At 44.4% G+C, this 26,163-nt stretch overlaps 1 protein-coding gene across 37 annotated transcripts in view; it reads left to right on the forward strand.

The window, feature by feature from the left end:
- clasp2 (cytoplasmic linker associated protein 2) overlaps positions 1-26,163 on the forward strand; it is a 106,572-nt gene that overhangs the window by 59,866 nt on the left and 20,543 nt on the right. For 8 of the 37 annotated variants that reach the window (XM_088601984.1, XM_088601983.1, XM_088601990.1 and 5 more), the window contains 16 exons: positions 124-194; positions 1,248-1,307; positions 2,761-2,838; positions 4,056-4,223; positions 5,960-6,000; positions 7,215-7,382; positions 8,218-8,241; positions 9,605-9,622; positions 10,749-10,856; positions 10,999-11,025; positions 13,732-13,758; positions 15,910-16,077; positions 16,880-16,924; positions 18,650-18,757; positions 24,906-24,968; positions 26,054-26,160. In XM_088601984.1, the coding sequence (XP_088458110.1) occupies positions 124-194; positions 1,248-1,307; positions 2,761-2,838; positions 4,056-4,223; positions 5,960-6,000; positions 7,215-7,382; positions 8,218-8,241; positions 9,605-9,622; positions 10,749-10,856; positions 10,999-11,025; positions 13,732-13,758; positions 15,910-16,077; positions 16,880-16,924; positions 18,650-18,757; positions 24,906-24,968; positions 26,054-26,160 (1,281 nt within the window). The remainder of the gene's footprint in view (positions 1-123; positions 195-1,247; positions 1,308-2,760; positions 2,839-4,055; positions 4,224-5,959; positions 6,001-7,214; positions 7,383-8,217; positions 8,242-9,604; positions 9,623-10,748; positions 10,857-10,998; positions 11,026-13,731; positions 13,759-15,909; positions 16,078-16,879; positions 16,925-18,649; positions 18,758-24,905; positions 24,969-26,053; positions 26,161-26,163) is intronic. The other 29 variants (XM_088601996.1, XM_088602000.1, XM_088601999.1 and 26 more) reach the window with 17 other exon arrangements.

A 26,163-nucleotide genomic window follows, 5' to 3' on the forward strand; every position in this document is an offset into this window, starting at 1 on the left:
GCAAAACAAAGGTGCATGTTTGTTTGTTTGTTTGTTTTGAAATGGGTATTAAATATAATTTTGACCACGGCCCATGTAACTTTTGTCAGTGATGGGTGCATCTCCGTGCTCTTCTGATTTCAGCATACTCATGTTCCAAGGCTGATCCCCTTAATTACCAGCAACTGCACATCGAAATCGGTAGCGGTCAGACGGTAAGGCCTTTGTTTCCTTCTGCAGCACTCATGGTTTGCTGTTGTGTTGCGGTGTCAATGGCGGGAGAGGCCTCAGGTGGCGATGCTTGAGGACTCGCCCCCCGTCTGGAGCAGGAGCATTGTTGGTGATGCTCTTCAAGAATATCTAGGGAAGAAAACGGGTACTATGTTGAGCCCTACCTATATTGCAGTAAAGATAAAAAGGTTGGCACATATGACCAGATCCACTGGTGTCCTTTTTAGTCCATCTGAATGGAGAGGAATGAGCTGAAATGTGGGGGATTCGTGTCCTATCGATGCATTGAAAAAATAAAATATTCAGTAGGACCAGCGCCATCTGTAGTACCGTCAATAATATTTTTTTGTCATTACTTTTTTCTAATGTCTTAATCCCTGTTAAAATACAGAACAAACAATTAATGGCTGATTGTTTTCCTCTCATGATTGTGTAGCTCAGGGTCTGTCGATTTTTTTTTTTCAACCTGAAAACACGTTTTAGTATTTCTCTTGAGACTTGAAGGGTACTGATAACCGTAACATAGTATCACACGATAAAGAACTGAACCACACAGTTCCTAGTCATGCTGATGTACAGTACTCTCAAGTTGCAGGCTCCCAGAAGAAATGGTTTTGCATCTGCCACAATTATTAAAATCGACTCATCTGTTGTGTTCATACAAGCAAGCAAAATCCTTTTAGATTGACAATTTTGAATTGAACAGAGCAGAATTCTAGTTAATTATAATGCAAATACTACAGTTGGCACTTCATAAATGTCCGTCATGCTCTCGTCTGTTTTTGATTGAAAGCCATTGCTTTATAAAATAGCAAAATATATAGACAGTCACTGTGAATTGAGATGGAATAGTAGATTAAAAGATGGATGTTTGAATGAAATTCACACAAGAAATTTGTCTTTAAAGTCAGTATTGAAAGACACTCTTTTTACACGTTTGCAGTAAATTATGTTGAATGAATTATGTTGTTTTCTCCTTGGTAGGTGTTGACGTGTAAACATACAAGAGACATGTTCCTTTCTGTCCTGTCCTCTAGGCGGTGTTACGATTTCCTAGACCTGTTGCTGCAGGAGTGGCAGACCCATTCCCTAGAAAGGTAAGGTATCCACGTCACAGTGCCATTGCCTGTACTGGCATTAATGAATATTCATTTCTGTTGTGCAAAACTACAGATGTTGATTCATCAGTTAAATATCTTACAGTTGGGTTTTTGCATACACAGTACTGTAAATTTATAAGGAAATTCACTGTCAGGGGACAGGCTTCCTACAAGCATTTAAGACCATAGGAGCTTACAAAAGGAAGGAGGCCAGCTGGCCAATTTAGCCTGTTTGATAGCAGCTAATTGATCCAGGAATATAACCCAGCCATTTCTTTAAAAGGCCAGGGTATCGGCTTCAACGTCATGGATGAGTAGCTTCTTCCATACTCCCACATCACATTGGGTAAAGATGTGTCTCCTTCTCTTAGTTTTAAATGCACTTGTACTGCAATTTATGCTTCCTCCCGTGGCTGGTGTTGTTGGGGTCATAAGATGATATTTATCATCAGAATTGTCCACCTCCTGCTTCACAGCTTAACATAAGGGCTGAGAGAGTCTGGAACGAGCTATAGATCCATGTTGTCGCAGCCAGTATCCTGGTGTTTTTTTAAGAATCAGCTGGATCAGATCCTGGGATCAGTTTGTTATTCACTCCCGAACAAGCTAGATGGACTGAACAGCCTCCTTTAGCTTGTAGCAGAGCTGTGCTCTGGAACAAATCACTCATGCTTTCTCAGGTGTTCTGTTAGAGCCTGCCCCTTCCACTGCCTGCTCACGAATTCTGCGTCAGGTTCCCCCTCCTGCAGGGGAGCGAAGGAACCGATTGCCAGGCTGAGCCTGTCACAGTCTTGCAGCTGTAACTTGACCAGTAATTAGAATCCGAGTGTTGTGCTGTTTTAATTTTAAGCACCGCAGTGGTAATAACAATATCTGAGTGAGTCCGAAGGTCTGGAAGGGCTTTCTCACAGCCAGCCCAGCCCATACCAGGAGAAAACAAAATGAACTTGTTCATAACGGACACACATTTAAATCCAAGGTTTTTGGAAGGATGACAACGCGTGACTCCCATGCATTATGTGCAGGGGCGGACTTGCAAATAGCAGCCTGTTAATGAGTGAATCCTCCTGACACTTAGATTCGATTCGTTTTTTGCGAAAGCAGTAATGCAAGTGCACCGATCAGCAAGATGGAGACCTTTCAAATTACAGAGAGTGGTAGACAAAATGGAAGTGTATTTTACACTGCAAAAGCAGATCAGGTCTGCACTGTGTTTCTCCGTGGTACGCGTTGATACGCTTTTGCTTGTGTGTGGAGAGGGTGTGTGTTTTAAAACTGGAAATCAAGCTCAGCAAACAGGGTTCTGGAGGGGTCTGACAGAAGGAACGTTTATGCGTATCCGGGGGTGTTTGAGATTGCTGCAATTGAAGATGGGTTTGGACTAGGTCATGGGTGGGAATGCGCCGGTTGCGAGTGTGGTCTGGTAACGAGCCGTCTCTGTGTGTGGCAGGCATGCAGCGGTTCTGGTGGAGAGCATCAAGAAGGGCATCCGAGATGCCGACGCAGAGGCAAGAGTGGAGGCCCGGAAGTAAGTCTCAGTGCTGACCGCCGCTGCCTTTCCTCCTTGACATCTCCTCAGCAGACTGTACAGCACGCTGCTTTGGCTGGATTCAGAAAATGCATAAGCGTGTTGGCTCACGTGTCTCGTGTAGGTGCAAGGCTCAAGAGAGAGAAGGTAGCAAGAGAGACAGTGTATTAATAATCTGATTAAGAGGATGAAAGACCTTTCCTGTCTGGCTTGAATCCCCACTTCTAAATTGGAAAGGATTGCTTCTATATTAAGAAACCCCAAAACAGTCTTTTAGCCAGAGTTGAATTGCATCCATATGTTCTTTAGCCATCTTTCAGCTAGAGTGTTCAATACTGTATAACTGTTCCATGGTAGAATACTAAGCCAAAATAAATTAAAAAAAACAATTTCATTAAACAAAAGTAAGTTATTGATTCCATTTCGGCACACTGGTAGTCTCATGAAAGTGACTAAGAGACTAGTTTAGGTAACGCACTTAACCAGCATCACTCCTGCAGCCTCAATGCAATGTTATCCAGCTAAAATGGCAGATGAAGAATGAGAGATCAGCAATATAGGAAGCCATTCATGATCTTCCGGGGCTTTAAGGATTTTAAGACTTCATGTCAAGGATGGTTGACCTATGCTGGCACACAAAGGTGACACACAGCAGTGCTCACCGTGACATTTCCACACAGGTTGTCTTCCGTCAGGTCTGTCAAGGGTGAAACAGCATTCGCTAGTGCGTGAAATACCGCCACCACCTCATTCTACAGAAAATTAGGTCTAACTCATTAAGTTATGTTAAGTTAGTTATGTCATTAAGTTGTAAAAGGGCAAATTCAGATTAGAGGTAGAAAATACACTGTTTCCTGTTTAAGATAAGATGACTTTATTGACCAAATACAATTTCTTGCATTAGGAATTTGTCTTTTCGCCAACTTGCTCTCCATGAGGCACAGACTGGGAGAGAAGCTGGGGGTCAGAGCGCAGGGTCGGTCATTTATACGGCACCCCTGGAGCAGTTAGGGTTAAGGGCCTTGCTCAGGGGCCCAACAGAGAAGGACTCCTCTGCCGGCCGCGGGATTCGAACCGGCAACCTCCCAGCCACAGGCGCAGAGCTACTGCTCCGCCCCGTCTGGTTAACTTCCTGCTTCAGTAGATCACTGAGGGCTAGGGAGCACCCCCCAGCTCTTCCCTGTGTCATTGTGCTCGGCGCTGTCCTTCCTTCCCAGGGCTTACTGGGGGCTGCGGAACCACTTCCCCACCGAGGCCGACGCCCTGTATAACTCCCTGGAGCCGTCCTACCAGCGCACCCTGCAGTCCTGCCTGAAGAGCTCGGGCAGCGTGGCCTCGCTGCCGCCATCCGACCGCTCCTCCTCCAGCTCGCAGGAGAGCCTCAAGTAAGAGCAGCGTCCGCGAGAGCGCCGGTTCCCCGGGTGTGGTCCGCGAGCGTGGGCCGGGGGGGGGGGGTCCGCGGGCTGACCTCGTCATCTCTCTCAAAGCGAGTCTGAGCAGCTCCCGTTCTTCGCGAGAACTTTTTAAGTGATAAAAGCATTGGCAAGACGTGCAATTTTGTTCATAAAAATATGAGTACTTTCCTAAAATCTAATTCAATTTTAATTTAAGTACATTCATAGGTGATGATTCTTACAGGGTAAGAAGTGGACGTAGGCATAGGTGGTCCACCGTATCTGTGACTTGGTGTAAGTAGTCCGCGGACCGCAGAACTTTGAGAACCAGTGTTCTAGAGGTCCGCTACCCGACCCGAGCCCCACAGGGCCCGCCAAAGTATCGGGTTTCGGGTCGGTTTTGCACGTACAACTTCGGGCTCGGGCCAGACCGGGTTTGGGTTTGTCTTCTGAAGAATGAAAATGAATTTTTATTTTATGTTTAAAATGTATTTTTATTAGAAGAAATTCGGAACTCATTTTGTGCTCTCTCTCTCTCTCTCTCTCCCGTGTGTATGTGTGTAACAAAGCTAAAACCAGCAATCCTTGCATGTATATCCACTTTGCTGATGGCGCTAGCTTTTTTAGTAGGCCTTTTAAGGTTGTCGGCTGTTCCCCACTTTCCAAAGGATTACAGATGTAAAAAATAACAGTTTGTTTCAGCGCACACCGTTTTCGATCAACTCAAGCGCGTAGCATAGCAGCCGAGCAAAGCATTGTAAAACCGTGTCTGTGAGAATCTGCCTACGTGTGTCTACTCGTTCTGAGAGTGACCGATTTTGGGTTCGGGTTTCAAATTTGGCAGTACTATTCGGGCTCAGTCGGGTCGGGTCTCAAGGTCTCGGGTACGGGCTGGGTTAGGTAGGGCCTCAGTTTCGTGCCCGTGCAGACCTCGTCTTCCTCCGGCCCTGCCTCAATAACCACACAATGTCTTCAGGGGCAGCCTCGCCTGCTGTAACTTGGAAATGCTGCAATGCTATGGGAATGACGGGTCAGGAGCTTCAAAAGACTTCGAAAAGAGCTTTTAAAGGGTCCAGCCTGTGGAGTGCAGCACCTCTGGCTGCTGCTGTCCCTCGTGGGGCTTGCGGTCTTCGTGAAACTGGGGCTGCACCCCAAAGGTTTCCCAGCTTTCTTTTTGTCAATGTGCAGGCAGGTGTTGCAGTGCACTTCACCTTCCCGGCGTTTTGTGCCATCTCTTTTATGCTCTCAAGTGTTCTTTGCTTTTGTTCCTGCGCAGGTGAAAGCAGTTTGTCTCAAGGTTACTTTAGGGACGAGATTAATGAGGCATACGTAGTAGCGTTTTAATTTTATGGGAGGAAGCCATCTCATGAATTCCTTCTTGCTGCGTAGTCCAGATCTCTCTTGGAACCTGCTTTTAAACTTTTAATCTCCGGGATTTTTCAGCACTTTTTAATTATTTTCACAGGTCTAAATTATTTGGACCTCATCGGTATCCAAATGTTAAAATAAATTGTCCTTTTCTGCTAGTGGGGAAAAATCCAAATGCTTTTGGCTTAAGTTTATTTACGTACTTCAATGAAGAATGATTGCTAGGGTCGGTTGCCCAAAGTCTTGATTCCACACATGTCTTGTTTGTGGTTCCCATGGTGTTGGTCTTGTTGAGCGTTCGCATTTTTTGCAGAACTCTACTTTCAGGCTGACGGCATTCATTTCTCTTTTTGTTCCAGTCGGCCTCTGTCTTCCAAGTGGTCAGGAGCACCAGGAAGAGGTATGTTGTGTGTTTTTGTTTTTAAGAGCCGCATGACTGTGAATTATCAGCAATAAATGTTCCCTGCACTGACACCAAGGACTGGAAAGGGAATGGAGTGAGGCCAGGATTATAATCTGCTAACAGAGGACAGGTTTAGCAGGAAAGCAGAAGCTTTTGGATTTCCCCAGAAAGAAATTCTCAGTGTGTCCATTCCTGCTTTAGTAGACATTGTTAGACTAGTGTGACATTCCTCATAGGTCGCTGCAATTCAAAGGATATTTTTTTTTGCCTGGAATCAAACTCATATCATTGACTCATCCAGATGTTGTTCAGTTTGGAATGTGGGTGCCGTTTTTAGACTGGCCACTGCAGTTTACATCTATAACTTGAAAAGATTGAACCACTGTCATACTGTGATGGTTATGAAGTAACCTGCTCAAGAATGAGGTCTGAACTTAGTAATAGACTGAACACTTTTGTTTTTTGGGTCACGGATAACCAAATAATGCAACTTTAGTACACGTTACTTTCATTAAAGGTGAATGGGTTTTCATTTTTCCTGGAATTAACCTAAACTTAGCGAGTTTAACATTCAGGGTGAATACCTTTTATTCTGAGTTAGAAATATGACAGTTTTTTTTTTAGTCTCAGGCATACTGCATTTGTTATTTATGGCAGGCATTTTACAAACTACTGACAGTCTTTTTGCATTTCAATATATAAACGTATGGGGAATAGTAAAACAATTTTTATATAGCACCTTTGAAAAGTGGCTTCTCAAAGTGCTTTACAGAAACACACAAAAAACACGTTGAGAGGAGAAAGGAGATGGGGGTGTGGAATACAGTAAGAAGGACGAGGCACACAGAACCAGTGCACCGGTGAAATAAAAGCCCTTCTAAAGAAGGAGGTTTTCAGTCTAGATTTGAAGGAGCTCAGGGACATTGACTGATATCTTTAGGGAGAGAGTTCGAGCTTTGGGGTGCAGCAGGAGAAGGCCCCGTCACCCCCCCAGAGTGTAGACAGGCTTGGGGAACAGACAGGAGATCAGAATTAGATGAGCGAAGGTGGGCAGCAGAACAATACTGACTGAGACAGGTACTGAGGTGCACAGCCTTGTCGATGAACATCGGGATTTTGAAATGGACCCGAAACCAGGCAGGTGGCCAGCGCAAGGACTGGGGAAACTGGAGAGTGGGGTTTTGTTAACCTTTAATACTTGTCCCGTCCAGTTCCCGTGCAGGCGAAGACCGCCCCCAGCCCCGGGTCTCTGCAGCGCTCCCGGAGCGATATCGACGTGAACGCGGCAGCCGGGGCCAAGGCCCGACACGGCGGACCGAGCGCTGGGGCTGGGCGCCTCACGGCCGCCGGCCTCCCCCCGGGCTCCTACGCGTCCCTAGGTACGAGACCCGTCGCGCTCAAGTCCCCGACAGGGGCCTCTTTACAGCCCGTTTTCTCCTTGGTCGGCCAGCAGGTGTTAACGGTGACTGCAGCCGCGAATTGAGAGTCTAGCCCCTCTTCCAGTCCGCGCTGAAGGAAAGTATGCTGGTGAAAGAGGCCGCCTAGAGTCTTGCAGCATAAAATAGCAGTTTTAAAATGCTTTACTTGTGTCTCTTACTGGAGAGGTAGACAGTGCTGGGCGAGGGTAACAAGGCCCATTTGTACTGAGGCATTGACAGAAGGTGATGTCACCGATGTCACCCCTTGGACACCTAGGTAGCGCTGAATTCTCCTGCGGCAGGAAGCCCAGCCCTTTGGCGTAGTGGAATTCACCACTGAGCTGGGACGCCTCTGTGGTTAATCCACGCAGCATTCTTCAAGCGCCATTGCTTTGAGAATTGGCATTAGTCACAATTTACCCTTCTATTTTGTACGGTTTAAAACTACACCGTATGAGATTTGAGTTGTGCTACTGCACATTTTGTGGTATTTTTTTTTATTTCTTATGTTGATCAGAGGAGAATATACTGAAGTCAGTCATTAAACTGGTCTGTCTCATACAGGATTTACTTCAAGATCAACGAGAAAATGTTAGAATAGAGAATTGTGAAATAGAAATAGGTTTTTGTAGCGTTTTGTCCCCTTCTCTTGATCAGCTGCCTCCCATTAAGACAGTCTAAACCCTTTTAATTCATGCTGTGTCTTTACAATGTCCTCTGTTTTGTGGACTGGATGCTGTGAGCAGTGTCTGTCACTAACACACTCTGCCGTTTTCTCTCTGCTCTGCCTCAAAAGATGACACCTCAGATAAGACGGATGGTAAGATCCTGTGCTTCTATCTGTCATCCTTCACCTAATCACTTCTCTGGCAAGATTTGTTTTGGTTTGCGGATGGGTGAATTAGATGGGTGATCTCAAAATGGCTCCAAATTACCTTAAGAGCTTTCTAGTCAAAAAGTACAGTACAGCACAAAAGCAGGACATTTCCTTAAGCACAACCCCCTAGCGCGGTAGAGTTTGTCCTTATTTGAATGGCAGATAAGGCTTTTCTGAGAGGCATAATTGTGTTGTCAGAGTGTAATTCTATGTTATTTGTTGTGTGTAATAGTATGTTAGTGTACCCACATGCCAACTGCAGAGAAGAACAGTCAGGCCCCTGTGCAACTACGGTAGCTGTCACTGTGTGCTGCTTGATGCCCTGCTGGGTTAATTTAGGTTTGTGTTTTTTGTGTATTTTAAGAGCAAGTAATACAGACTGAGAGAAGTGAGTGTGAGATGCAAAGCAGTGTCCCTTCTTGATCTTAGATATGTGATATTTGAAGGTCAGGTGAGCTACCACGCGTGTTCAGCCAGATGTCCTGGCTCATTTGGGAAAGCAGTCTTGGGAGGCTGAAAACGTGCGGAGAAGCAGTAGCGTTATTCATACTACATTCGGGGCAGCTGCTCTGTGGGAATTTTTCAAATCATATCTGAGCTCTAGCCGAGCAGCTGTTAATGGCTGAAGCTTCACGCCAATACCTGAGCACTGCTTGTTCACCCATTCCCGATGAAACCCTCCTGTGTGCGTGTGCGTGTCCTGTCCCGATCGCTGCACTGACGCACTGAAGGACAGGGCGGCGGCGCATGTAGGCACAATCACACTCATCACTGCTTGACTTTGTGTGCTTTGAAGACGAGTCACACCTCATCATCCAAGTTTATGCAATCACTACCAAGCATTCATTTACGAAGCTTACCTCCTGTAACAAAACCTTGACCAGCTGAAATGTTTGGGCACTGTTAGAGTATTTTACGAAGGGGCTTGTTTGGCAGTACATCACCAGACCCATCTAAGCTTAAAATTGTTTAACAGTGTGAAACAACCATGAAACCAGTTTTAGAAGTCGTGCTTCGGTGATGTGTTTTGAAGTCTGAACTTCCTTGGGAATGCCTCTGATAAGTAGGCAGTTGTCGTAAAGCAGTGAGAAAATGTATCACAAAATGAGCTGATTTAGTTGGGTTGTCATATGCACTGCTAAAAAAACTAAATGTGGTCTGGTTAAATTGTTGCCAAAGCAGCTTTGATAGTGTAATCATTGAGGTGGTGTATTGCAGCCAAGAAACCACATTTGTGCTTCACTTATGTTTTAATGGTGTGAAGTACAGTCGTAATTGTCACACAGAATTCTTTTTTTCTGTTTAGGAGCTGTGTCAGATGATGGTAAGCTCTGAGGCTGTAGTGTCTTAATAGCTGTAGCGGTCATGTGCTGTCATTTAACTCGACTAGTGCTTTTAACCTTTTGATTTGATTCTGTTGTAGCTTTGTTCCCAGCTTTACCCAGTTAACAAAAGCTGTTGACCCAGTACAGTATGCACATCTACATTGGCTTCCAAATGTATTCATACCCTTGATGAACTGCAACTAAATGTTTATTTTGCATGAACTTTCTGGTGCACATTTAGTATTTTTCAATTCAGATGAAAAACTAAAGATCTCCTGTCCATATATAAACTTAATGTTTACATATGGACATATATAAATGTTTTTAGTTTACAGTTGTTTAAATTTCCTGTTGTGCCAAGTGTTTTGCTTAATTGTTCAGTTTTAGCATTTATTTTCATCCTTTGTATAGGCAGTGACTAAAGTCGAACGTTGTGTATTTAGATGTACTGTATATGATTATTTTTATGTTCTCTGTGCTTGATATAGCACTCTTTTTTATACATATCACATTTTAGTTAATAAACACTGCATTTTACATTCTCACTAAACTTTAAGTTACAGTTTATCAAGGGAAGGAATGAATTCAGAGACTATTGTAGAAAAATAAATTTTCAGGTTAGTGAACACATATTATTGAGGTGTGAATGGCAACTTATTTTTTTTTCCTTTGCAGCCGCCTTGTCTTGTCTGTTTGCCTTTCTTCTAGTGTCTGTACCAGATATTGTTTTTCCCTTAAATGTTGATCACTGAGCTGTTGTGTTAGACCGGTGTCAGTGTGTTCAATCTCACATGAAGTGATGGAAAACCAAACTAAAATTCACCTGGATATGAAGACGTTATTTCCATCCCTCTTTTGAGCTAACAGGAAAGAGTCAAAGATTTCCTTCAGTGTCAGAAGAACGTCGCCCATACCTCTGCTGCTTCGCCCTGTGGTTTCGGAAAGCCTGGGCGCTAGAGATTATAGCAAGATAAGAGGACTGACTCCAAGACGCCCTTATCTCCCGAAGTTTGGTGACACTCCCGGTGGATTCAGCCCCAGCGCCGCAGTCCGTCCTGCCAGCGCCGGCTTTTCCACCCCCTTCCGGACGATTTGCTCATCGGCCCTCTCGCTCTTCTGTCGCAGGCCAGCTGCGCACCAAGAGGACCCTGTCCACGGTCTCGGGGGGGATTGGGAGCAGCCAGGTGGACTCCAGAGGCCGCAGCAGAAATAAAGTGGTCTCCCAGTCCCAACGTATGTACAGCAGCCCTGCGCCATTGCGGCGAGCCGTGCCACTCTGTTCTCACACCTGTGCATATCAAGTGTTAATGGATTCATTTCCGGTGTGCGCCCGCACCCCCTAACAATGCGTTTGCAAACGTTTTTGTATCTCTAGGTTTAGAAGAGCCCCAGTGTCATCCAGGTATTTTTCACGGTGTGTCAACATGTTGTTTTGGGTCCTCTGTTCCTGCTGTTTTAGTCTGTGTGTATTTTTTTTGCACGTTTCTGTGTGAAATCTAAGCGTTCATGTCTGCCTGTACTTAAGTCGTACCTTAACAAAACCGGATGTCCTGAGTGCATAAGCGCTCAGTGCTTCAGAGTGCAGCAGCTCCACAGCTTTGCTAGTTTTCAGACTAATTCCTCATCTACAGGTCAGTCTCTTAACGGAGCACATTAGCAAAGACCGGATAAGGAGTGGAGGTGACTCCGTGTTTTCATGTTCCTCACTTGCTTTAAGTCTCATTTCAAGGGCTTTTAGTTTTTGAATGAAGTTGTTTTTTTACTTTTCACTTACTGTCTGAACAGACAGTTGTATCTCAAGTTTGGGCACCAGTTTAAAATATCCAGGGAAAGGATGCTGTGCGTTCCGAATACGTACCAAAATGGACGTCATAGCGGGTCATGAACAGTAGGAATTGATTTCCTGGTGTGCGGATCACCTCCCATCGCTGAAGTGGAAGTGTTCTCTGAACAGCTGTCTTCTCGCCAGGTCGTTGGGTTGGGTGTATTTGGCTTCTCTCGCCCAGCTTTGAGTAGGTTTGTGTTTCAGACAGAGCTACTGGTGTGGGGGCACAGGTTTTCCCAATGCTGGAATTCTCCATGAACCTGGCCTTGGAGAGCGACATTGCACCATGATTAATTTTAGCACCAGGTTTTAGATTGTAAATGACTGCCTCATGCAGAGTGATTGTTCAGATATACATCCTAATTATGCCCATGCCTAATTTGTTTTTTTTTTGTCAGTTCAGTGTGTCCCACTGTATTTATTTTTCTTTAAGGTACATAAAATCTTTTGTTGAAAGAAAATCCTCGCGTTGTCAGTGACTGTTATTGCAGTTTTCGTATGTGACATAATACGACCTAAACCTTGAAGAATGCGACCAAATCGACTAATTCTGAGATTTTGAAATGTCATTTTGTGTTGGCTTTGTGGATAAATGCTACAGCAAGTGTCGCCTGAGTATTGTAATACTGGTCTTAAGATTGCTCAATTTTACACCGAACCTTTTAAAAAAAAGTTTATTCCTGAAAATGTCCTCGTTTTTCAGGCATTGTGTCTTGTGCATGTTGTTTGGCGACATTACTTTTCTGTGCTAACGGGTAAATTGCTTTGGTTTTCCATTCCTCAGCTTGTATACAACAATGTTACTGCTCCACGCTGTTCGATGTCCAGCAGCTGGCATGTTGTATTCAATGAGGTCAATATAGGACTGATGGCAGTGCACAATATAGCACAGCCCTATTTTAACCTCAGTGCCTTGCAGGACATACATGTGGGGGGAAAGCACTTTTGACTCAATATGGAATGATGAACATGTAATGTGCAACATTTCTTTTTTGGCTGATGTAGATTTTGACATGCTGAATGCGTTCTTGTTTTTCTGTGCACAGTCTAGACACATCTCTATAGAAACAGATGGGCAGGCAATGAAGATGCCTGGAGCACTCATTCCTCTAGGGGAAGGACTAATGTAGCTATCTGCTGTGTGGGGTTACCTGCACGCAGCTTAATGAGACTTGGGGCACCAAAGGCAAAGTTTATACACCACAAGCTCCAAACACAGCTGTGCCATCATCCTGATGAGCTCAGTTACCATAATTGAACCGTTTCCAAAAAACACAGCCTGAATAAGCGCATCTCCTCAAGAGATCGGCAATATCCAACGCAGGCATGACTCGATCTTGAGTCACCCGCAGTCAGAACAGATTCTGCACTGAGGAAGACCTCGGCAGCTCAGGCTGTTTTCATTCCTTTCCTCTCTGTGAAGAGAGCGTTTCTGTTCCACTAAGTGGAGCGAAGTGCAGTCCTCTCACTGGCCCAGATTTGAAAGAAACACCTGATTTGACCCTTGTGCGAGGTCATTAGGTTTTATTTTTAAAAATTCTAGATGTTTGAAGCTTTGCATCAGATGTCTTTAGCTAAATGCGAGTGAGGCGGATCGCGGTTCGCTGGAGATCTCCGTAGCCTCTCGATATCGCATCGGCGGCGACAGGGAGCCTCTTTCCGCCTGGTTCCACAGAAATACCGGTTGGGAACCCTTTAACAATATTCTTTCTTTACAGGTCCAGCGTGTTCTTTTTGCAGATTTGAGGACTGGGTGGAGGGAGGGGGATTTTGACAATTTGCGATGCAAGATTGTCTCGGAACAAAACTCCCATCTGTGAATCAAATTGTGCAACTTGTGTACTGCCTTCTCGAAATCCGGTGCGGCCGGCGTCCTGTCTGTGGATCAGGGTTGATTTTCTTCCGTTGTGAACTTTGTACCGTGTCTCCCCCCCCCCCCCCCCCCAGTCGGTGTGGCGTGCTCTAAGAACCGATGTGTGTGCGTGATGCTTTTGAGCAGAGCTGTGCCCTGCTTTTTTTTTTTCCTTTGCAGCTTTGCTTCATCTCCTGTGCATCCCTTCCCCCCCCCCCGGAGCAAACCTGATTGCATTCACTGCCCCCCCCAAAGAAAAGGGCAGCCGATCTGCTTTTCCCATGTCCCTTTTCCGGTTGTCCTCCCGTTAACTGACCTGCGCCTTTTCCGGTTTCCATGCGCCATTCATTTATTTTTAATCTGCTCTGTTCCCTCCCTTCCCCCCCCCTGTGGATAACACCCCCTCTAATCCTGCCTTACCACCCGTTCAGGATCACAGTCCGCTAACCCCATCGGTGGTAAGAGTCTCCAGATATTCACTGTGTGTCTGTGGCTGTGTTTGTCTGCACCCACCCCAGCCTGTCTCCCATCATGCACCGCTGCGGCGGTCCGCCCATTCCCGTCCATCCCTGCCTGCTCGACTGCGTCACCAGCAGCTTTGGCCAGTGTGGCTCCCCCGTGCGTCGAGTCCAGCCGCAGTGTGTCACAACCCGGCCCTCTTGCGCTGAGCTTGTGCCCCTTAAAGCCTGCAGCATGCTGGTAGCTAGTCTGTTGTGGTTTAATTTGGCCATCATTTTTCTTAATGCTCTTCATTTTGTTTTTGTGCTGACGCTATGTATTCCAGTTAGTGTGTTTTTATGTTTTTTTAATACATTTTTTCAGCAGTGCTGGCAATCGCTTGCTACAGGCATATCCTAGACAGGAAATGGGTTTTTGGTCATCTAATTCTTGGTACTTGTAAGAAACAAACCATGAGAAAACACAGTACCATTTTTTTTCCAGCACGTCTCATAACATTTAAGATGCTGGAATTTTGCATGTAATTAGCAATGGGCTACAATGTTAAGTGCAAAGCTGCTTTTTGAGATTTCAAGATCGGTTTCTTGATTTTTCTCCAGAGCAAAAGTCATCTGTCTTGGCCGATTGTCATTATTACAGAGAGAACTTAAGCAGCTTTTACAAAGGAGGGGAGGATTTAAGCATCTGATATTGAAATTACAATCTATATGTCGTGTCCTACTTTTAGTGGAAGAGAGCAAGAACTTTGATGGGGGAAAAAATTGAACATTAAATTAATTATGAAATGAGTTCAACACCTTTTAATTTGGTTCTTGGTTTGCAAAATATGCAAGTTGAGAAGTATCTGTTCTGATGTTCACAGATTGACTCTATAATGTGTGTACCAGCATACTGAGGCAGTATGTTAATGTCCAGATGGCCAAAGCTGTTGATGGCGGTGACTTAGTGGATCATGTGGGATTTTTAACATGTTAGAATTTCACCCACATTTTTAAATTCCTTGTTTAATCCTCCTAGCTTCCATTTCTCGTCTGAATCTTTCTGTGTTGTGCTACAGAATTTACAGTGAATACAGATGATTTGACTGAATCTGCCAGAAGCCACTGAATCTTAGTAAATACTTTGTTTTCATCAAGCAGTGGCCTCTGGAAGGTTGTTAAAGGAATTCCTCGCATTCTCTTTATGGCTGGAGAAGTTCTGTCTTCTATTGTAGGCTTTTAAATTTTTAAATACCTATATAGTAAACATTCAGTATTCTAGAGTGAAACCTTGAAAGAGCACCTGTAACGTCTCTGTTGTGTACAGAGGTTGCAGTTGTTCACTTTCTGACTGAAAGTGGAACTGGAAAGTTCTCTTCAAGTTTTTCAAGATTTTGTTGTGGAGTGATCTCTTCAATCCCGGGGATCGAAACCTTAAAATACACGTCAGGTCTTCTTCACTGGGGCTCCCTTTTCTTGGTTTTCTGGACTCTCTAAACATCAAGTTCATCCGCACTTCCCCCCCCCGATTCATAAATTCTGCAGCATTGTAGTTCGCGCGACGAAAGGTTCAAGATTTCTTGATCTATCGGTCTGCTGGGAGGACTAAGTAACTGAGGGTGTCCTTCGCATGCGACAGCCTTTGATGGTGAAAGGTTATGTCAGCCTTTTTCTCTGGCACATTACCCCTGCTTTTCCCGACTTTATCCCCGTTGGGAAATTTAATTTGCAAGGCAAGAAGAAGACATAATACACAATGCATTGAATACAACACGAGCCAGTAAACAAATAAGAGACATGCATGTATGCCAAATAAGAAACGTATATAAGTAAAGTAAAATATACAATTGGTTGTCCCAGTTGAGCAGGTTAATTGCTGCGGGGATAAAAGATGACTGTTGCTCTTGAATCTAGGCAGGCTAAATCGGTGCCCAGATTCGCTGTGCAAGGAGGGGTCATGACGGCCAGTGATTATATTGGCCTTCCTCACTGTTTGCTTGACCTAGACGTCGGAAAGCTGCAGCTGTTGCACGATATATGAATCGCCCCGTGCGTCGGTCTCGTTCTGTGTCCTGTAGCGCTGCGATCGGAAACGCGGAGTAACGTCTCACCGCCGCCCCCCCCCCCCCCAACCACCCACCCACCTTCTCCTCTCTCTCCCTCCCTGTGCAGCCGGCAGCCGGTCTGGCTCCCCGGGCCGCGTGCTCGCCAGCACGGCGCTCAGCACCGTGAGCTCCGGCGTGCAGCGGGTGCTGGTCGGCGGCAGCGCGCAGAAGCGCAGCAGGATCCCGCGGAGCCAGGGCTGCAGCCGGGACTCCAGCCCCACGCGGCTCTCCGTAGGTAAGCACGCGCCCCAACCCCCCCCCCCGCCCGCGCTCATCTCGCCTCGCCCCCCGCCGGCTGCTCGCCGCTCCAGATCTGTTCGTCCGTCGTCCTTTTGTATTGTGAGCCATGGAATCCGCCTCTCATTAAATGTGCTTTTGCTTCTTGTTGTGGTCGGTGTCATTATTTGGTTTGCCAGTCCCCCTGGGTCCTAATTGTTGGAACGGACTTCCTGTGGTTTCCTTACCCTTTGGAAAGTGCCGGCTTAAAAGATTTAACTTGGTCGCTCTGTATCGTGACCTTTCGTCCGCTGCGCACCGAGTCTTCGGCAGAACTGACGTGTTTGATTGCGGAGGACTTGACAATGGTGCATTTGCAAATAAAATGCCTTTAACTTCAACAACGGAGCCATGATTGACTCTCGGAAGTGATAATTACATTCGGAAGCCGTCCTCCTCTGTCTGTTCCTTTTCAGTATGGGGGGGAAAGTACGTTTTCATGACCCGCTCGTCTCTGCTGTAAAAAGCTTTCGTTTCAAGCTGCATGATCACCGTTTCGCCGCAGACATGTTTTCATGTCGTCATTTATCCCCATTGCCGTGTCGAGCTACAGAAGGTTTAATCCTGCTGTATAAAAGTTTTGAGCTGCTCTCCGTTCTTCAGAAGCGAATGAACTGCGCCGTGCCTCTTTTTAGGGCCGGGCCTGTGTTTGGTCATCGGGAAATCTTGCTCTGCATGTACTGTACCTGACTGAGTACTTGTGACGTGAAGTGCTCAAGACTGTTTCTAACTCCCACTGTACTTTACTTTCTTACGAGTAGCACCCTCAAACCACCAGCAAATCTTCAATGGAGGCAGCAGAGGAGGTAAGCCTGGCTTAAATATTAAACCACTTCAGCAGCAGAGTACAGACCGCGTTTGTTTCATAGGACTTGAGTGTACCAGAAGGAAATGAAACCATCTCTTTCTCTAAGGCCGCCTAAGTATAACAGGCAGTTTGTACTATACTGTTATTACTGTAGTACTATCTGTACTGTAATTAACAGTGGGCTATTTTAGATTTCTTTTTCTGCTCCCTAATCTAATCAAAGTGTTCTCTTATTTATTGTAAAATTAGGTTATTTTCCTCATCGAGGCATTTATCTTGTTTTGGGTAGCTGTCCGCGTTTATTCCATTCACCAAGGTAGTAGGTGTCCGATACCAAATTCGGTTTACTGAGGTTTATGGTATACGGTATCTTTTCCATGCTCACTTTCAATACCCTTTGACAGAATTGAACTTTGTTTTGTGGTTATGAACTGAAAGTTCACTATTATTCTGCATTAATGAAATATCAGTGGGAGAAATAGTGAGATGGTCATGCAGCTTTAATAGGAAATGTACTGGATTGTCTACACAACAATCGGAACCTTTTTTTGCCTTTGGTATGAAAAAAGTGTTGGTTACTGATTGCTGTGTTAACAATTTTAGTGCGTTATTTTGTAAGTCTAGAAAAACAAGCAACTGTAGTTAAATAACTGCAGTTTTGTTAAAGATCAGTTGAAGTGGTTAAACTGCGCTTTCCTCAGTTTCAATTCCTTTTGTCTGACAGCTATTTTTCTATTGCTTAACCTTTCTATTTTGTGTTAAAAGGTGAATTGCATTCATACTACATATTAAAATGTTTGAGATGTTTGATATTTAGAGCTTTGTATACGAGGTAAAAGAATATATTAAAAAATCTCTCACTATATGACAATCTCAACACGATCTAACAATGGTTGAAGCTTCCATCGCTACAGAAGAAGAGATTTTAGTCTCTCGTACAAATCACGAATGTTTCATGCTCACCATATTCAGATATGGTATCTAGCATTCCCAAAATATGGTGCGAATGTCAGCATTTAAGACTGCGAGAGTAAATAAAGGCACATACAACAGATTTTGACTTGGTAAAAGAAAACTAGTCTTTTGTTTAACAGCAAAAGCTTTAAAAAAACTAGTAAAAATACAAAGGCCAACCAGAAAGCAATTTTACTTTTCACAATCAAACTATATTTTGCAACTCATTTTTATGAATATCGGTAGGAATATTAGGGGATTCCGCCTTCATTTGCATGAAAGTTAAGCTGGAGCATTGTCTTCTGGCTGACCCTTGCGTCGAAGTCCAGACGTTCCTGGGTTTTTCTCCGGTCTGCTGGTCCTATACGGCTGCGTTCGTTCCTGGCGCTTCTGCTTCGTGGGTTTTTTTTTTTGTGCCTCTCGGTTACTCCTGGGAACCCTCGTTCTGTAAAGAGAAATCGGGATCCGCACCGGGCCGGGGGAATCGAGAGCGAAGGCTCTCTCCCGTTTCAAGTCTGGGGACCGGCGGTATTCCTGTGGGCCTCTTCCGCTCGCCTTTGGGGAAAATGCGGAGCCTCCCAAGTTTCTCGCGCTCGAAAGGAAGCGAGGCGGCCTCCCTTTTTTCGAGGCGCGAGGCCTTCGGAGAAAGAGTGGGCGAAGACGGTGCGTTACAGCCCTTGCGAGTGAATATGACGACTGTTCTCTTTCTCTCTCTTTCTCTCTTGAAATTGCGATTGCTGCTCCCCGCCTCCCCCCCGATTCCTGCTAGCACGAGGCAGCCGCATCCCTCGTCCTAGCGTGAGTCAGGGCTGTAGCCGAGAGGCCAGCCGGGAGAGCAGCAGGGACACGAGCCCTGTCCGCTCTTTCCAGCCCCTTGGTAAGTACGCCCAGAGCCGTGCCCGGCTGCCCCCTAGTGCATGGCCTCCTCCATCGCGATCCGCTTCCCGGGCTGGGCTCACGCTTCTTCCATCGCCACCTGAATCATCCCACCCAATCCTTCCTGAGGAAACGGCAAGCAGAAATTCCCGTTACTTTCCACTCCATTCCCCCCCCCCCCCGGCCCTCATCCTTCCCAGGGAATGGCCCTCCCGGTCTGCTCTTAAAAGAGAAGCACTCGTCTGAAGCACACCCCCCCCACCCCACCCCCCCCGCATGCGCCTTGTGCAGCCTTTCACGGACGCGAGCTTCCGTTCAGGAACGAGAGAGGCTCGTTTTGCCGAACCCGATTGCGCTTTCAATCCCGGTTCTGCTCGGATGATTTGAAGGATGTCAGTCAGAACCGCAATGACACGTAATCATTCCGATAAAATGGTCTTCTCTGAGCCTGTACTGCTAATATTATGCGGAAGTGCATTTAAAACAGAGAACAGGAGGCACTTCTTTACCCAAAGGGTAGTAGGAGTGTGGACCAAGCTACCCAGCCATGCTGTTGAAGCCGAGAGTTTCTCGGCTTCTTTCAAGAAACAGCTCGATGAGATCCTGGGATCAATGAAATCGTCTGGATGAGTGGAGTGGCCTCCTCTCGTCTGTAACCCTTGTTCTCTGTGAAATGACCCCAGTAATAAGTTAATCTAAGCAAGATGCACTGGTTTGCAGGATAGCATTGCCTGCACTAAGGTAACTCGTGCACAGACCTGAACCTGGCATACAAAGGCTGCACATGAGCAGTGTGTTTTTATTTAGAGGGTTTGGTTTCCATGTATATTCACACCCCTTTGCCTCATGGTGTCAAAGCAGCTTTACATTTAAGCAAGTTTAAAAGCAACAAATTTAAAGGCAGCTCTTGATGAAGTGGCTAAAAGGGCATCTGGTTTCCAAAGCACAGTGCCTTCCAGAAGTAATTTGGCTGTTTTTACTTGTGCCATTTTACTTTCATTTTTGCCAAACATTTTCCCAAGATCTGTAGAGCAGCAGCTCAGCTAGAACAGTTCTTCTCATCAGGTTAAATTCACACAGCTAGCTGCTGTCTACTGCATGGAAAGTCACTCCTCGCTCCATGAGTTATTTGCCTCCCAAGTACAATTTACAGTGCCTTGCGAAAGTATTCGGCCCCCTTGAACTTTTCAACCTTTTGCCACATTTCAGGCTTCAAACATAAAGATATAAATTTTTTATTTTATGTGAAGAATCACCAACAAGTGGGACACAATTGTGAAGTGGAACGAAATCTATTGGATTTTTGAAACTTTTTTAACTAATAAAAAAATGAAAAGTGGGGCGTGCAAAATTATTCGGCCCCCTTGCGTTAATACTTTGTAGAGCCACCTTTTGCTGCGATTACAGCTGCAAGTCGCTTGGGGTATGTCTCTATCAGTTTTGCACATCGAGAGACTGAAATTCTTGCCTATTCTTCCTTGCAAAACAGCTCGAGCTCAGTGAGGTTGGATGGAGAGCGTTTGTGAACAGCAGTTTTCAGCTCTTTCCACAGATTCTCGATTGGATTCAGGTCTGGACTTTGACTTGGCCATTCAAACACCTGGATACGTTTATTTGTGAACCATTCCTTTGTAGATTTTGCTGTATGTTTGGGATCATTGTCTTGTTGGAAGATAAATCTCCGTCCCAGTTTCAGGTCTTTTGCAGACTCCAACAGGTTTTCATCCAGAATGGTCCTGTATTTGGCTGCATCCATCTTCCCCTCAATTTTAACCATCTTCCCTGTCCCTGCTGAAGAAAAGCAGGCCCAAACCATGATGCTGCCACCACCATGTTTGACAGTGGGGATGGTGTGTTGAGGGTGATGAGCTGTGTTGCTTTTACGCCAAACATATCGTTTTGCATTGTGGCCAAAAAGTTCGATTTTGGTTTCATCTGACCAGAGCACCTTCTTCCACATGTTTGGGGTGTCTCCCAGGTGGCTTGTGGCAAACTTTAGACGAGACTTTTTATGGATATCTTTGAGAAATGGCTTTCTTCTTGCCACTCTTCCATAAAGGCCAGATTTGTGCAGTGTAAGACTGATTGTTGTCCTATGGACAGACTCTCCCACCTCAGCTGTAGTTCTCTGCAGTTCATCCAGAGTGATCATGGGCCTCTTGGCTGCATCTCTGATCAGTCTTCTCCTTGTCTGAGCTGAAAGTTTAGAGGGACGGCCAGGTCTTGGTAGATTTGCAGTGGTCTGATACTCCTTCCATTTCAAGATGATCGCTTGCACAGTGCTCCTTGGGATGTTTGAAGCTTGGGAAATCTTTTTGTATCCAAATCCGGCTTTAAACTTCTCCACAACAGTATTACGGACCTGCCTGGTGTGTTCCTTGGTCTTCATGATGCTCTCTGTGCTTTCAACAGAACCTTGAGACTATCACAGAGCAGGTGCATTTATACAGAGACTTGATTACACACAGGTGGATTCTATTTATCACCATCAGTCATTTAGGACAACATTGGATCATTCAGAGATCCTCGCTGAACTTCTGGAGTGAGTTTGCTGCACTGAAAGTAAAGGGGCCGAATAATTTTGCACGCCCCACTTTTCATTTTTTTATTAGTTAAAAAAGTTTCAAAAATCCAATAGATTTCGTTCCACTTCACAATTGTGTCCTACTTGTTGGTGATTCTTCACATAAAATAAAAAATTTATATCTTTATGTTTGAAGTCTGAAATGTGGCAAAAGGTTGAAAAGTTCAAGGGGGCCGAATACTTTCGCAAGGCACTGTAAATGCATCTTTGAATGGCAACGGCCATATAAATGCATTGGGATTATGAAGTGAAGTGATGGTAATAGGAGGCAAGATGGGGTTGTGTGCGGTTTTTCCTTTCCGATTTTCATCTGCAAGATTTTAAGAGCAGACACTTCCCTGTCGCTTCAGTGCTTTAATATCCAGCTGTTGCATAGAATGTTAGTTGTTGCTGCAAAGGACTGTGGGTTGGTGGCATAGAAGCAAGGGACTAATTATGGTTGGAGCAATGCACCGCAACTTGCACCTGTCGTACAGTGGATTCCATCGCTGCTGGTCTTGGGATAACAGGTCCATTGTGAACTGTGGATGATCTTCACACTGGTTTATCAGTGAGCCCCATCTGACAGTGAAGCATTGTAACCTGTGTTTATACACACAAAAGACTGAGAATAGGGTCAGTCTAAACTATCTGCCTGAGTTTTGTCGCGTCTCAACATAAATTGCTATGGTTTGGTGCCTTTTCTTGAAAATAAAATTAAACGCATCTTAAGGTCAGACCTGGTTGGATTAAAATGCCATGTTAAAATCTAGAATTGGAAAATGCGTGTGGTTTACTATTAGTCCAATGCTACATCTTAATATATTCTTCTGGGTGTTTTCCCACAGGGTATTACTTGCTGAGCCATTCCTTCTAGGAGATATAAATCATGTGCATTGGGATTTTTTTATGTGCACGTCATTATTCGATCTTGAATTGATAGATATTCTAGATTCTGCTCGTCAGGCTCATTCAAGCACTTTTGGCTTGTGTGTTTTCAGTATTTCTTAAAAGCCGTGAAAAATAAAATCAAGAAAAGAGTGTAATCATTTCAAACAATGGAATATTGCTGCAGAAGCTAATCTTTAATTGATTTCTGCCATTTGCGGTGAGCCAAGGCTTTTCAATTCCACGCCAGGTAGCTTATTGGATGTTTTGAAAGTGAATACCTTGCTCTTCTAAAATGCTTTATCAGGCAAGCTTCATTTGACCTTGAGTGAAAAGCACCTCAAGTGAAATTCTGACATTTTCTATTAGTTTACAGCAGCTGGTACGAAAATCTGAAAACCCAAGTGTGACAAGCATTGTAAGCAATGGTTTTGTGAGATAATTTGTTTTAAGTGTCTGGTAATAAAACTTGGAATCATTAAAACAATGTAAATGAGAACTGCTTAAACTTGCAGGGGAGCTCTGATGGGGGAAATCAAGCTTGTTAACTGTGCAAAACTGCATTTCAGAAGTAATACATCTCCTGGTAATTGCAACAAAATATCTCCATATTGCCACACTGTGCTGCTGAAGTGAAAAGGTCTCTCTCCACTACCCTCCTGAAGGTGGCACAGCTGAAACATTTATATATGGTTTTACTGTTCATAGTGGGTTCAACTTTTAGAAAGCTCAGCACATTAGAGGTTAATAGAAAACATTCTTCTTTTGTGATAACATGCTTTATAGCAAGACTATGAGGGAGGTGGTATGCTGTCTGTGTACAGTATATATTATTATTCGTTGTGTACATTATTGCTTTCCTATGCTATTGCTGGGTTACGTGTCCAAGCGGGGAATTGGCATGTTCTTTGTTACCCAAGTGAATATTGAATTCACTTGTGAGTGATTTTTGATTCTTAATTCACTTTCAGACGTTTCTTTCCATTTTAAATTGGATTCCTTATAAATTAGAAAAATCCAGTTCGGTTATCATGTTATGGGAAGTTGTGTTTAGTTTATTTTGTGGTTTTGCATGGACCTCACCACTTGTTGGCTGTGCATTTGACTATTCCAGACTCCCCAGCTTGCTTCCCACCTACTGGAAAGGAAGTTCTCTTTAGATAAATAGCACTGTGTTCTTCACTTTCCTTTTGTTTGGTTGGTTCTTACATGAAATAATTCTGCAGTAAGTGTCAGATGCCAGCAGAGCGTGGTGTATTGCTCTGGATAGCACTGTCCTTGTCAAAGACGTCCACAGGTAATATAGATTGTTCAGTGGTAAGCGCTACAGAGGCTCAGAGTCGCCCTCTGCTGTAACTTGCATCACATGCCTTATGTGATGACTGAGGAATATGTGGATTTCGTACATTCGGAGCGCAGATCCAGGACTTACAAGTATTGATAGATATTTGATGTGAATCTTGACTTGTAACAGTTCTGTTGTACTGTACATGCTGCTGGACTAAATCAGATTGGAATTATGTGGTGTCACTTGTATAGTTCTGCAAAGAAGTAGAGAGATTTACTAGGTGCTTGCTGAAGTACATCACTCCAATAGTTTGGTTTGCTGTGTGGATCAATTCTGTTTCATATTGCAAAGAGTGACCTTTGAAATGAACCAAGACCCCTTCATCAAGAGAAGTGATTAGGATTCTTGTTGAGATTTTGAATTAAGCTCCTCCAAAAACAAAACTGCACTTCAGTCCATATGAAATGGTTAAACAGACTGGGACCAAATATGAAGCAAGACTGATGCCGAATGTCGGTCTCAGTGATGCTGTGCATGAATGGCTCTTCAGAGTAAAGTCCTACAGGATTTTCCGCGAAACTGTAGTGCTTCCGGATGCCAAATATTCCAGTCACATGCGAGACGGAATTTGAGTTCTCTTTGTAGTAGGGGTTAATTTCAAAACTGATGGCAAAAGTTTGCCAACCCCTGCTTGGTTTGTTTAATTTCTGTAATGCACAGATGAAATTCAGTATGTAACCCTGAACCAGTTCTCACTTCCCTTTCGAACCATGGTCTATCTGTAACTGATGCTTTTATACGTACATGTCAATTATACAGACAAGTCTTGTGTGGACTGCAGCTCTTGTGAACCATCCAGGGTTTAGAATATTCTGATAGGTTAACTAGCTCTAGTGAATCCTAGTGTGTTTATATCCCTTCCTCTCCCCATTTACGTGGACCCAAAACTTATTGTGAGCTAAGAATGTGTGGGTGTGAAGATTTTATTGCCTGTGTTTCGATGTAGTTGACTCTGTATAATAGGGATGTCCTAGTACATAACAGGAGAGTCATTCTGCTGTGGTAGAAGGAGACGATGTATAAGGGACTGTAACAGCAGCATCTTACTTGAAAGTGAAAACAGCAGGCTGCACTCCAGTTCAAACTCAGTGGGCAAGATCCATCCCCATAAACAGAACTTTAAACTGGCAGTTTGCTGTAAAGCAATATCATGTCATGTAGAGGCAGACGATGAGCTGTTCTTCATGTTCTCCACAGTTTCTTCTCCATTTCCCCCCCGACCTGTGCTGAAATAATTCTGGGGTTACAAACCTGGGCTGCATGTTTCTGCAACCTCCACGCGGTGCCGCCGTGGGCTCTGTGCGTTTCTGTGTTGGTAACAGGCAGGGTCTGTGTGGTTCTTGATTCCAGCTTCCAGACACCACTCCAGGTCCACCGGTGCCCTCTACACCCCTGATGTATTTGGGGCCCCAGGTGAAGGCTGAGTAACACCCCACTGCCATCAGTCCACTTTGCTCCATGCATTTTTCAGATTGGGTTTTCCATCCAAAAGCGCATGCCTATTAGGTTTTCAGTTCACTTACTGTAGATGTCGTTTCTTTTTGAAGCTATTTTATTCTTACTGCTGCAGAAAGTAACAGGTGTTTTTTCTGTGCAAAGCATATGCATTTGAAGATACTCCTTTCTGAAACTTTTGCGCTACACTGATCTGATCCGACAGTAACTCCGATCTCGAATTTGTTGAGTATGCAAAATACTTAAGAGCTTATAGAAGAGCTTTTATCACTTAAGTTTTTTTTTTAGTTTTGTACGAGCATTTAAAAATGTACCTATTACATTTTAGTTTTGGTTTTTGTTAGATAAGCTTAAAGTATAGACTCTCGTATTTCTTCTAACTGAAATAAAGGTTAACTTTTATGATGAAGGAGAAGTTGTAGTTATTTCTTGATAACATTTGTGACTTCCTGCAGCATGTCCTCATCTTTAGTTACAAAATGGATGCAAACCTCTAGCACAGCCATTTGTTTTATTTTCACCTTTTGGTGAGTTACAGCATTGATTTTGATTTGAGTCACCCTCAACCTGCCTGGTATCTTTTGTTGTCTTTGTTTGCCTTTTTTTCCCCCCCTTCTGCAAGCCCTCTGGGAACTTTGTGCTGCTGTATCTGTATGTCAGGAGTGATCTGCCATGCGGCCTGCATCCTAAATGTGCAATTTTCCTGCAGAATTTTAGAGAAACAGGACCAGATTTTTCTGCAAAAGAAATGAAAGGATAAAGCATAAGCTTGTGTCTTTGCAAACTTACAAGGAAGGATTTAGGAGCCCAGAGCATTACTATTTATTCTTTTTTTTTCTGTGTATTATATGCCACCTGTTTCTGTTATTTGATGTACAATCCTATGTTATAAAGACAATATTACGCATGCACTACATAACTAGTGCATGTTTAAGTGCGGCTCATATGTGCCTGACATAAGGAAACTGTTTAACACACCATTTTTTAGTGTTCCAGTTCTTGCATATGTGGTTGGTCAAGGCTCCGGTTCCAATCTTTACCAGGTTCAGGTTATGGAATCAGTCAGTCCAGCAGACTGTCGTCGTCTGTAAGCGCCATGAGGGTCCTCAACACGGGCTCTGACGTGGAGGAGGCTGTGGCGGATGCTCTGGTA

Source organism: Lepisosteus platostomus, chromosome 12 (assembly GCF_059453375.1).
Source record: "Lepisosteus platostomus isolate fLepPlt1 chromosome 12, fLepPlt1.hap1, whole genome shotgun sequence".
Lineage (NCBI taxonomy): Eukaryota > Metazoa > Chordata > Actinopteri > Semionotiformes > Lepisosteidae > Lepisosteus > Lepisosteus platostomus.